Here is a 12,156-nt window from a genome sequence, read left to right as displayed (position 1 = left end):
CAGAGAAATTGAGACGACTAATGTCGCGCCGACAGTTCTCAATGAAAAGATCGAGAGAAGGTAAGAATCCAGAGGGAGGGGTCCAGGTGGAGGGAGAATATTGAAGATGGGTAAAAGGATCCGTTGAACTGGGAGAGGACTCCTGCCCAAAGAAGTGAGCCCGGAGACGAAGACGGCGGAAGAAGAGTTCAGTATCATGCCGAGCCCGAAATTCATTGAGGTGAGGGCGTAAGGGTATGAAACTAAGTCCTTTGCTGAGCACTGAACGTTCAGCATCGGAGAGGGGAAGGTCAGGGGGTATAGTGAATACACGGCTGGGGTTGGGATTGGAAGATGGGGTGGGGACGGAGGGACAGGCAGGGGTGGAGGGTCCTAGATGGGTGTTGGTGTCGATGAGTTGTTGGAGCTTGCGTTCCTTAGCACTTGAGAGAAAGAGAAAAAGTTTCTTGTTGAGGCGTCGGATGAGCCGAAGGATAAAATGAAACTGGGGGCACGCGCAGCTTTGAAAAAGGGTACGGCGGTGCTGCTGGAGGGAGAGGTCGAGTGTGTTCATATGGCGGCGCATGGCACTGAGAGTGGATTTCAGAATGTGACGGGAACAGCAGTCCGAGAAACGTTTTATGTCCCGGAGATACCTGTAATCCTGGGTGGGTTCGAAACATGAGGGGTGGAATTTCAGTTGAAATCCATGTGGGGTAAGTCGGAGACGGAGACAGTCACTGAGAAAGGAGATATGGCTGTGAAAGATTATAAAACTCTGTTGTCCTGTTTTATTCAGCAAATGTAATTGGAATCATAGAATGATGCAACACAAAGAGGCCATTCAGTACCTCATACTTGTGCTGGCCCTTTCTAGAGCTGTCCGATTAATCCCACTGCTCTGCCTGCTAAGTTTGCAAATGTTTTTTCCCCTTCAAGTATTTGTCAATTCACTTTTGAATGATACTCTTGAGTCTCCTTCCATCATTCAGGTAGCGTATTCCAGATCACAACAGCTCAATATAAACAAAAAATAAGTTTTTTTTGAAAACTGTTGGCATTCCCTAGGGACTGTTTGCTCCAGGACAGCCTGGTCCACTCCTCCATCACAAACAACACCACCCCCCCCCCCCAGACCTTTCCTCGCTTGCCATTTCAACACGCCACCCTGCTCTCATGCCCACATGTCCGTCCTTGGCCTGCTGCAACGTTCCAGTGAAGCCCAATGCAAACTGGAGGAACAGCACCTCATCTTCCGACTGGGCACTTTACAGCCTTCCGGACTTAACATTGAGTTCAACAACTTCAGATCATGAACTCTCTCCTCCATCCTCACGCCTTTTTTTATCCCTTTTTTCAATATTCATTTTTATTTTTTTATCCATTTATTTTTATTTTAATTTTTCATTTTTATTCATTGTTTTATCCCTACCTTTATCCTATTTTTTGATCTTTTTTCCCACCCCACCCTAGGGCCATCTGTCACTTCATGTTGTTCTTTCCAGACTGCTTAACCTTGTCCTGCTATTATCACATTCTGCTTTCTGACCTTAATGCCACTATCAGCACCTCCTTTAGCCAGTACCACTAACATTAACACCCCTTTGTCCTTTTGTTCATGACATCTTTGTCAATCTCTCCTTTGCCCCCACCTTTTGCTGGTCTTCTATCCAGCTTCACCTGCTCCACCCCCCTTAAACAGTATATATTTCATCACAGTTTTACTTCTCTTTAGCTCTGAAGAAGAGTCATATGGTCTCAAAACGTTACCTCTGTCTTTCTCTTCACAGATGCTGTTAGACCTGCTGAGTTTTTCCAGCATTTTCTGTTTTTGTTTCAGATTTCCAGCATCTGCAGTATTTTGCTTCTTTTTAAAAGAAAGGTTTCCTCGTTTGACAGTAACATAAGAATTAGGCCACTCGCCCCCTCGAGCCTGCTCTGCCATTCGATAAGATCGTGGCTGATCTGATTGTAGCTTCAACTCCAAACTCTGCCTGCCTCCAATCATCTTAAATCTGTCCTCTGGTTACTGTTAAGAAATAGAGGTAGTTTAAGTAAGTTGTATTTGTGGGTGTTAGGAATAAGTTATAGCTTTGAGCTTATGTTTCAGCTTTAGGTTTAATGTATATTTTTCTATTTGTGGGTTAAAAAGGTGAAGCCTGGGTTCTAGTTTCATTTTTGAATGGAGGCAGCAGGTCTAAGGCTTTGTTTGTGTTCCTGCGTTTTAATAAGATTTTTGCGACTCTTGAAGGGTAAAACAAGGTCGGAAAAAGCAAAATACTGCGGATTCTGGAAATCTGAAAAAGAACAGAAAATGCTGAGAAAACTCAGGTCTGACAGCATCTGTAGAGAGAGAAACAGAGTTAACGTTTCAAGCCCGTATGACTCTCCTTCAGAGCTAAAGAGAAGTAGAAATGTGATGAAATTTATACTGTTTAAGAGCGGGTGAAAAAGATAGAAGATCAGGGATAGGTGACAGCTGAAGCAAGGCACAATGTCGGGGGCGAAACAAGGTAGAAGGTGTGGGGGGGGCAGCGGAGCGAGGCAGTAGGTCAGGGGTAGCTGTCACTCACCTCTGATCTTCTATCTTGTTCCACCCGCTCCACCCCCTCTTAAAAAGTATAAAACCCATCACATCATCATACGGATTCGACGTTAACTCTTTCTCTCTCTATGATGTCAGACCTGCTGAGTTTTTCCAGAATTTTCTGTCTTCATACAAGGTAGAAAAAAACTGTGCTGTTGCCTAGCAACAGGAGGCCCCACAGAGACAGATAAGTAGTTCCAGTTCAGTTTGAGTACATTGTCACTGTGCTCCAAGATTGAAAAGAGTTGCCAACAGAAGCAGCATGAGAGAGGGACAGATAGCAAGTCTCAAAGTAAAGTTGGAAGCAGTGGCCATCGGAAGCAGGGCAGGAGAGTGAACTGCAAGGAGCGGGTTCCGAAAGAAAGTTTCCAAAACCAGGGATTGGAATGGGAAAGGTCCCAAAGGACAGCTAAGTCTAAGGACAGGACAGGAATCTGGAAAAGGTCCTTTTAAGTGAGGTTAAGAGTGAGGAGCAGAGAAAGGCTCCAAGCTTAAAGGGAGAAAGCTGCAAGATGCAGACTTAAAGCAAGATAGGCTTGGGAGCAGGCAGAAGATCCCAGGGGACAGCAGAAGGTCTGTAATTCTTTACGATGGGCATGTGAAGCAGTGATGTTCTGTTGGCACGGCTGAGTTAGTGAGAGAGAGTGCATGGAAGAAAACTTGAATGCACGCGGTGATCTAGGGGAGAGGAGCATCGGAAGGAGAGTTCGAAATGCTGGAGGTTGGCCCTGGCAGAAGGCAGAAAGTCAGTTTGGGAGAAGGTTCCAAAGGGATTCTTGGAGAGTGGAGATTGGAAAAACTCATGTGAAGGATGGAGTTCAGTGAGACCAGTTGGCTTGCAGGAATTAATGTTTTGAATTTGAAATCACATGGCTTAGGACCTTGTTGATTATTTGATTGTGAATAGTCTTCAATTAATGCAGCACAGACAGGACTTAATTTAAATTGTTTTGCACAGAAGTGATGCCAGAAGATAAAGCAACATTCTTGTGGAAATCACACATTGTGCAATCAAAAATTGGGGTCCAGGTTTTTAAAATCCAAAACCCCAATTAAATCAAATCTTGATTTTCATTTTATTGCTATTTACTTTCAGGAAAAACTTGAACAACAGTACGCACAGAGTTATAAACAGATATCTATGCTAGAAGATGACTTGGGTCAGACGAGAGGTATCAAAGATCAACTGCATAAATATGTGAGAGAATTGGAGCAGGCAAATGATGATTTAGAAAGAGCCAAAAGGTAAGAATTTAGTTTTGTATGGCATCATTTTACACACACAACTTTTTTTTTAGTTTAGCTCATTTGGTTATGGTACTACTGAAACTCCATGGAAGTCCAATAATACACTTAAGTCTATGATCCTGGATCAGCACTAGGGGAACCTTTTTTGAGGATTAGAGGAGCATTGTTGTGTTACATTCTAGAAATGATACCTAACATTGCTTTTTACTTTATTACCTGAAAAGATATTTGACCAGAAATTGCTGCATGTTGCAGAGAGTGATGTTGATTGGATTTTTTTCTGTGTCATTCAGATCACATGCAAATTACAGGCTCAACTATTCCAATGCTTTCTTAGCCTTCCATCTTGCACACTTCATAAACTTTTGGTTCATCCAAAACTCTGCTGCCTGTATCCTAACCCACACCAAGTCAAACTCATATCATTGCTCTGTTCACCAGCAGCTTGATTTCAAAATTCTCATCCTTGTACACAAAGCCCTCTGTGACTTAACTCCTCTCTATCTCTTTAATCTCATCCAGCCTTATGATCTGCAAAAGCTGCACTCGTTTAACTCAGGCCTTGTGCACTTCCCCACACCCTTTTCACCATCTTGGCTACCTCAGCCCTAAGCTCTGGAATTCTCTTCCCAAACATCTACTCTATCTCTCAGCTCCTTTAAAAGCTGCTTCTTTAACCAAGCCTTTAGCACCTGTTCTACTGTCTCTCCATTGGCTTGGTGTCCATTTTGTCCTCCTGTGCTCCTGTTAGATGCCTTGGAACAATTTCCTACATTTAAAGATGCCATTTCAATGAAATCTGTGTTAAACTAAACTTCCCTTTTGTTAAAACCATTTGAAAATTGAATTATTAACATTAGCTACAGTTTGATCACTTGTATATTCAAGCAAAATTGACTAAATTAAAAATAGTGCTCAGAATGGTTAGTTTTATAATTACATATTTGTTAAATACAAGGTTAATGTGGCTCAAACGATGTTTTTAATTTTAAGCCATACACAAGAGATTTTGTTTCTTCTAGTGACTTCTGCTTTCCATTTGCTATTAATAATGTTGAGCAGTGAAGTGCTTTTTCTTTTAAAGGAAACAATCTTGTCATTGTATCACAGTCTGGTATTAGTGCCAGAAGTATTCATAAGTCTTTTTTTAATACATACTTAGGGCTACCATAGTATCACTAGAAGACTTTGAACAGCGGCTGAATCAAGCAATTGAAAGAAATGCATTTTTAGAAAGTGAACTCGATGAGAAGGAATCGCTTCTTGTTTCTGTTCAGAGGTTAAAAGATGAAGCCCGAGGTACGTTTAACTTAGGAGTTTCTTTTTTTTTAAGGACAGCATTTTCGTAATGCAAATTGAACGCATACAAACTTTAAATGGTAGAACTGATTAAACTCATGGCCAGGTAACCTTTCCGATTATTGGTGTTCTTGCAAAGGGGTGAGGTTAGGAGCATTATATGAATTACATTGCTGTTCCAATGTTGCAGTTTTTCTACTTTTTCGTACCACCATTGCAAGAGTTGCTTTTTTGTCATAAATGGCCTACATTACAACAGCGATTACACTTAAGCGTTTCATTGGCTGTAAGGCACTTCCAGGCTTCTGGTGGTGATGAAAAGCTCCATACAGATGCAAGCCTTTTTTTCTTTATATTAACTGAAAAATCAGTATGCTGAATTAGTGATTTCAGGAATAATTCTACATAATTACTGCTATCAATAATGGGATGAGGTGCAGTATAAAAGCAAATGTACCTGTGTTTCCTGTCGTCTGCTCCCTGGCTGCTGCATTGTTCCTCGAGTTACTCGCCAACACAGTTACAGTACCCATATTAAAATCAAATTTCTCACTCTAGGAGCTGGAGTGACTTAGAATAAATATGATGTCAGTGCACGTGCTGGCTGTATTATGCCCTGACATTGCTAAGCACCAACACATTGAGTCAGTGGGAAGTCAGGAATCGAAGATATTGTTGAAGAGTCCAGAAAAGATAGGTTAGTGTATCCAAGCCAGAAGCAAATAAATGTGCCCCCCAACCCCCACCCCCCCCCCCCCCCCCCCCACCACCCCTGCCATCCCCCCGGATGCTCTGCATTAGTATCCTTAGCAATAATGCATGTAAGACACCACTACATACGTTCAATCCCTGAACAGTAACCTATATTTCTTACATTATTTGGGAATATTTATACAGTACAGCGTTCTGTGATTCAGTGTCTCATGTTCGGGCCAGTTGGGGATTTCATTGGCAGTAGTGCAAATGAGTTGATTGTTGTTTTGTTGTAGCCTTATGGAAACAGCCTTATAAGCATTGTAATTGATGATATAAAATTAAAAATTGTAACCTTTGCTCTGCAGCTCAACACTGAGATCCTGTTCAGTCACAATCTTGTGAATATTTTTGCAGATTTGCGCCAAGAGTTAGCAGTAAGGGAAAGGCAGGAAGTAACAAGAAAATCTGCCCCTAGTTCACCAACGCTGGAGTGTGAGAAGATGGATACAGCTGTTCAAGCATCCCTTTCTCTACCAGCTACACCTGTAGGACGAACCACAGGCAATGGGTTTGCCTCACCCAAAGGTGTGTAGTATAAGTTTTCCAAGCATTGCCAGAACATTGATTCCAAGTTTGTGCATGCCCATATAAAAATATGGACAGCTTCTATGGTTGCAGTAAACTGGTGGATCAACTAAGGTGGCTGCCACCTTGATTTCTGTCAGATTTTGAAAAAAATCCACATATTTCAGTCAACCATCAATTTCATGCAGAATTTGAACCCCTTCCAAGTTTGACTGTTGAAGCCAGGTGGCTATGTTAAAGAACGTGTGCATTAACAAGATGTTAAATAATTTGGCAGGATTCCACAAACCAAGCGCTAGTGCTTTCATTTCATTTTAATCTTGAAGCTGCCACTGTGCACACAAGTATATAAATGCAGTGAGGATCCTGTGTGTACAGCCATGCTCCATGTTATTCAAAATTTAAGAAACCAGAGTGCTCATTGGGTGCATCTTACTTCACTTGGCCACACACATTTTAATCCATCTGACATTGATAGGGATTGAACTAATGTTGATATATAATGGAGCAGTTTCACAGGCACAGCACTAATGCTTAAGTGAGTTTTGGCACCAAATTTTAAATTGATCTATTGGATTTGGCAATGTTAAGGTAAAAATTTGGTGCCTTAAATGTGCTCAAGTGTCAACACATTCAGTGCAAATCTATAGTGCTAACATAATGAGAGCCCAAAATGTGTACTTGGAGTTTAGTAATCAGAAGCATGAAAGAGTAGTGGTTAGATAAACATTTAATATTTACTCAAGTGATTAAGATTGCGTTGAGAAAACTGAGTGGAAATTCTTGACCTCATCGCTATGTTAGATAACGCTTTGACGTGTTTTGTTAAATAGAAAAACATCAAATAATTTGGTAAACCGAGCAATGGAGGATTTGGTATTTAGGATTTTTTTTCTCCAGTACAAATTGAGGATCTAGGAAATGTGAAACTGAGGCCCCTCACCATCACCCCTGGTGGGAACTTGTGCTTAATGTGCCAAGTTTCTCCAATATACATATGGGCATAACCTGCCCTGGAATATATAACATTTTAATAGATTGTATAATACACCCTCCCTCTAAAGTAAAATGATATGAAAGCAAAACAGTTATAAAATGCCATAGTAGGGTAATCACATTGAAATGAAGCTTAAAGATCCAAAGCTGAGTAAATGTGTAGAAGTGAGCTCACCAAGAAGCATAATTGTAGATACCTCCTATTTCTGTTTAGGTACGTTACTTGGCTGGGTCTAAGATGAACAAATGAAAATGAGTACAGGTTTTAAGATTTGGATGAACCGCAGACTAAATTAGTGGAAAGAGGCAACTGGGTTCTCTGAAAAGCAAAGAATAAAAAAAGAGTAGCAGGATGACTTCAGTATGTATAGGGGGAAAATTTCCAATAAAGTGCATCTTAAATAAGTAGCCTTTTGCTCTGTTTCACTCTGGAACTAAATAAGAGAAAGAAGGAAGAAAGCATTTGACCTGTTTAAAGTGCCTGTCAGCACTGACCAGAATACTGGCTGAAGGAAAGCCATCCTTGGCTCAAATAGTTTTGGCAACCAGGATTCGAACCTTGGGTCCAAATGATGGTGCATATATTTTCATTTCAACATCCAAACATGTTTCTCATTATTTTGACTCCCTTCTCTCTCCCCTTGTCCAGTCCCTTCCCACCTACATCCGTGATTCCTCTGACACCTTACGTCACATCAACAATTTCCAGTTCCCTGGTCCCAACCGCTTCCTCTTCACCATGGACGTCCAATTCCTCTACACCTCCATCCCCCACCAGGATGGTCTGAGAGCCCTTAGCTTCTTCCTCGAACAGAGGCCCGAACAATCCCCATTCACCACTACTCTCCTCCGTCTGGCTGAACTTGTTCTCATGCTGAACAATTTCTCCTTCAACCCCTCTCACTTCCTCCAAATAAAAGGTGTGGCTATGGGTACCCGCATGGGCCCCAGCTATGCCTGTCTCTTTATGGGGTATGTGGAACATTCCTTGTTGCAGTCCTACTCCGGCCCCCTTCCACAACTCTTTCTCCGGTACATCGATGATTACTTCGGTGCTGCTTCATGCTCTCGTCGGGACTTGGAAAAATTTATTAATTTTGCTTCCAATCTCCACCCTTCCATCATTTTCATGTGGTCCATCTCTGACACTTCCCTTCCCTTCCTTGACCTCTCTGTCTCAATCTCTGGTGATAGACTGTCCACCAATATCCATTACAAGCCTACCGACTCCCACAGCTACCTCGACTACAGCTCCTCACACCCTGCTTCCTGTAAAGACTCCATCCCATTCTCTCAGTTCCGTCGCATCTGTTCCGATGATGCTACCTTCAAAAACAGTTCCTCTGACATGTCCTCCTTCTTCCTTAACTGAGGTTTTCCACCCATGGTCGTTGACAGGGCCCTCAACTGTGTCCGACCCATCTCCCGCGCATCCGCCCTCACGCCTTCTCCCTCCCAGAAGCGTGATAGGGTACCCCTTGTCCTCACTTATCACACCGCCAGTCTCCACATTCAAAGGATCATCCTCCTCCATTTCCACCAATTCCAGCATGATGCCACCACCAAACACATCTTCCCTACACCTGCCCTGTCGACATTCCGTAGGGATCGTTCCCTCCCTGACACCCTGGTCCACTCCTCCATCACCCCCTACTCCTCAACCCCCACCTATGGCACCTTCCCATGCCCACGCAAAAGATGTAACACCTGCCCCTTCACTTCCTCTCTCCTCACCGTCCAAGGGCCCAAACACTCCTTTCAAGTGAAGCAGCATTTCACTTGCATTTCCCCCAACTTAGTCTACTGTATTCGTTACTCCCAATGTGGTCTCCTCTACATTGGAGAGACCAAACGTAAACTGGGCGACCGCTTTGCAGAACACCTGCGATCTGTCCACAAGAATGACCCAAACCTCCCTGTCGCTTGCCATTTTAACACTCCACCCTGCTCTCTTGCCCACATGTCTGTCCTTGGCTTGCTGCATTGTTCCAGTGAAGCCCAACGCAAAGTGGAGGAACAGCACCTCATCTTCCAACTAAGCACTTTACAGCCTTCCGGACTGAATATTGAATTCAACAACTTTAGGTCTTGACCTCCCTCCTCCATCCCCACCCCCTTTCCGTTTCTTTCCCCTTCCTTTTGTTTTTTCCAATAAATTATATAGATTTTTCTTTTCCCACCTATTTCCATTATTTTTAAATCTTTTATGCTCCCCTCACCCCCAGTAGAGCTATACCTTGAGTGCCCTACCATCCATTCTTATTAACACATTTGTTTAGATAATATCACCAACTTCAACACCTCTGCGTTCTTTTGTTCTGTTGTCTGTGACATCTTTTGATAATCTGCTCCTATCACCGCTTGCTTGTCCCTACAACCACACCACCCCCCTCCACTTCTTTACCCCACCCAATGCGCACGCGCATGCGCAATCCCCACCCCTCCCCCCCCCCCCCCCCCCCCCCCCCCCCCCCGCCCCCCCACCTAAAACCAGCTTATATTTCACCCCTTTCCTCGGATTCACCTGGTTCTGTTGAAGGGTCATGAGGACTCGAAACATCAACTCTTTTCTTCTCCGCCAATGCTGCTAGACCTGCTGAGTTTTTCCAGGTAATTCTGTTTTTGTTCCAAACATCTTGTACTGACGCACTTTAATTTTCTGTGGTATACATAAAAACTAGGAGCAGGATAGGCCATTCGGCCCTTCAAGCCTGCTCCGCCATTCATTATGATCATGGCTGATCATCCAACTCAATCGCCTGCTCCTGCTTTCTCCCCATACCCTTAGATCCTTTTCGCCCCAGGAGCTATATCTATCTCCTTGAAAACTTACAATGGTCTCAACCACTTTCTGTGGTAACGAATTCCACAGGCTCACCACTCTCTGGGTGAAGAAATTTCTCCTCTTCTCAGTCCTAAATGGTCTACCCCATATCCTCAGACTATAACCCCTGGTTCTGGATACCCCCACCATTGGGAACATCCTTCCTGCATCTACCCTGTCTAGTCCTGTTAGAATTTTATAGGTTTCTATGAGATCCCCCCTCATTCTTCTGAACTCCAGCAAATATAATCCTAATCGACTCAATCTCTCCTCATATGTCAGTCCCACCGTCCCAGGAATTAGTCGGGTCAACCTCCGCTGCACTCCCTCTACAGCAAGTACATCCTTCCTCAGATAAGGAGACCAAAATTGCGCACACTATTCCAGGTGTGGTCTCAGCAAGGCCCTATACAATTGCAGCAAGACATCCCTGTTCCTGTACTCGAATCCTCTGGCTCTGAAGGCCAACCTTTACCGCCTGCTGCACCTGCTTGCTTACCTTCAGCGACTAGTGTACAAGGACACCCAGTTGCACATTTCCCCCTCTCAATTTTTGGCCTGTTTTTGCTACCAAAGTGGATAACCTCACATTTATCCACATTATACTGCATCTGCCATGCATTTGCCCACTCACTCAGCTTGTCCAAATCACACTGAAGCATCTCTGCATCCTCCTCACAGCTCACCCTCCCACCCAGCTTTGTGTCATCTGCAAATTTGGAGATATTACATTTAATTCCCTCATCTAAATCATTAATATATATTGTGAATAACTGGGGTCCCAGCACCAATCCCTGTGGTACTCCACCAGTCACTGCCTGCCGTTCGGAAAAAGATCCATTTATTCCTACTCTTTGTTTCCTGTCTGCCAACCAGTTTTCTATCCATCTCAATACACTAAACCCAATCCCATACACTTTAATTTTACACGCTAATCTCTTATGCGGAACTTTGTCGAAAGTGTTCTGAAAGTCCAAATAAACCACATCCACTGGCTCCCCCTCATCAACTCTACTAGTTACATCCTCAAAATCCCAATAGATTTGTCCAGGATGATTTCCCTTTCATAAATCCATGCTGACTCTGTCCGATTCTGCCACTGTTTTCCAAGTGCTCAGCTATTAAATCTTTTATAATGGTCTCTAGAATTTTCCCCACTACCGACGTAGAGGGTATGGACACACAATAATCCATTTCAAAAAGGCTTGATCCTGATTGAACACTGGGCTTGAGTCATAACTGGAATTAGGATCAGGACCATCTCCCATAAGAATAGATATGTCACTGTAGTCATATAAAGTCTAAGTATTTTCATGTGGATTTTACTTCCTCATTGCCTTGCTTTTGAAAATTGACATGGTAAAATACCCTTCCTTGGAGTGTATTAATGCAATATTTGGAATGGGAGCCAGGAGTGTCCTAAATGGCATCTGCGGCACATGCACGCACCTTTTGGGGAAGTCACGCTGGCTGCCACGTTGGTGAAGACAAAGCTGATTTAATGGCAGTGGTGCCATTTTGAAGCTCAACTCAACAATGCCCTCTTTTCACATGTGATGAGAGAACCAACACGAGGGTAAACCCATTTGATTTAGTTCCCTACGGTTATAGGACATCTCTCCTCCTTTGCACCTCCTCCACCAAGGGAATGCTGTGTCTGAAAAACTTGGAGACCACCGTCTCTATATTATGCCATATGTCTGTGTTTCCTAGGTCAGACTCAGCTCCCATATTAGGACCAATGCCAGTTCTAACCTTAGTGCCCTATAAGAGGTGCAGGCTACCTTTTAGCAATGGTGTCGAGCTTTAAGTGATGCCAGCCACTCATATTTGCCCCATGCTCTAGTGACCATCCAGTCAATAGCATGATTGGCACTGACTGGTAAATGACATCATTTGAAACAGCAGGCAACTTGAAGCTCACATGGTTTCTGCATTGCAG

General features: G+C 43.3%; 1 protein-coding gene across 4 annotated transcripts in view; it reads left to right on the top strand.

Moving 5' to 3' along the window:
- LOC121293876 (nuclear distribution protein nudE-like 1) overlaps nucleotides 1-12,156 on the top strand; it is a 63,237-nt gene that overhangs the window by 39,999 nt on the left and 11,082 nt on the right. For all 4 annotated transcript variants that reach the window (XM_041217303.1, XM_041217306.1, XM_041217305.1 and 1 more), the window contains exons 4-6: nucleotides 3,663-3,811; nucleotides 4,977-5,113; nucleotides 6,224-6,394. In XM_041217303.1, the coding sequence (XP_041073237.1) occupies nucleotides 3,663-3,811; nucleotides 4,977-5,113; nucleotides 6,224-6,394 (457 nt within the window). The remainder of the gene's footprint in view (nucleotides 1-3,662; nucleotides 3,812-4,976; nucleotides 5,114-6,223; nucleotides 6,395-12,156) is intronic.

Source organism: Carcharodon carcharias, chromosome 22, assembly GCF_017639515.1.
Source record: "Carcharodon carcharias isolate sCarCar2 chromosome 22, sCarCar2.pri, whole genome shotgun sequence".
In the NCBI taxonomy this organism is placed as follows: Eukaryota; Metazoa; Chordata; class Chondrichthyes; order Lamniformes; family Lamnidae; genus Carcharodon; species Carcharodon carcharias.
This window is presented reverse-complemented; position numbering and strand designations above follow the sequence as displayed.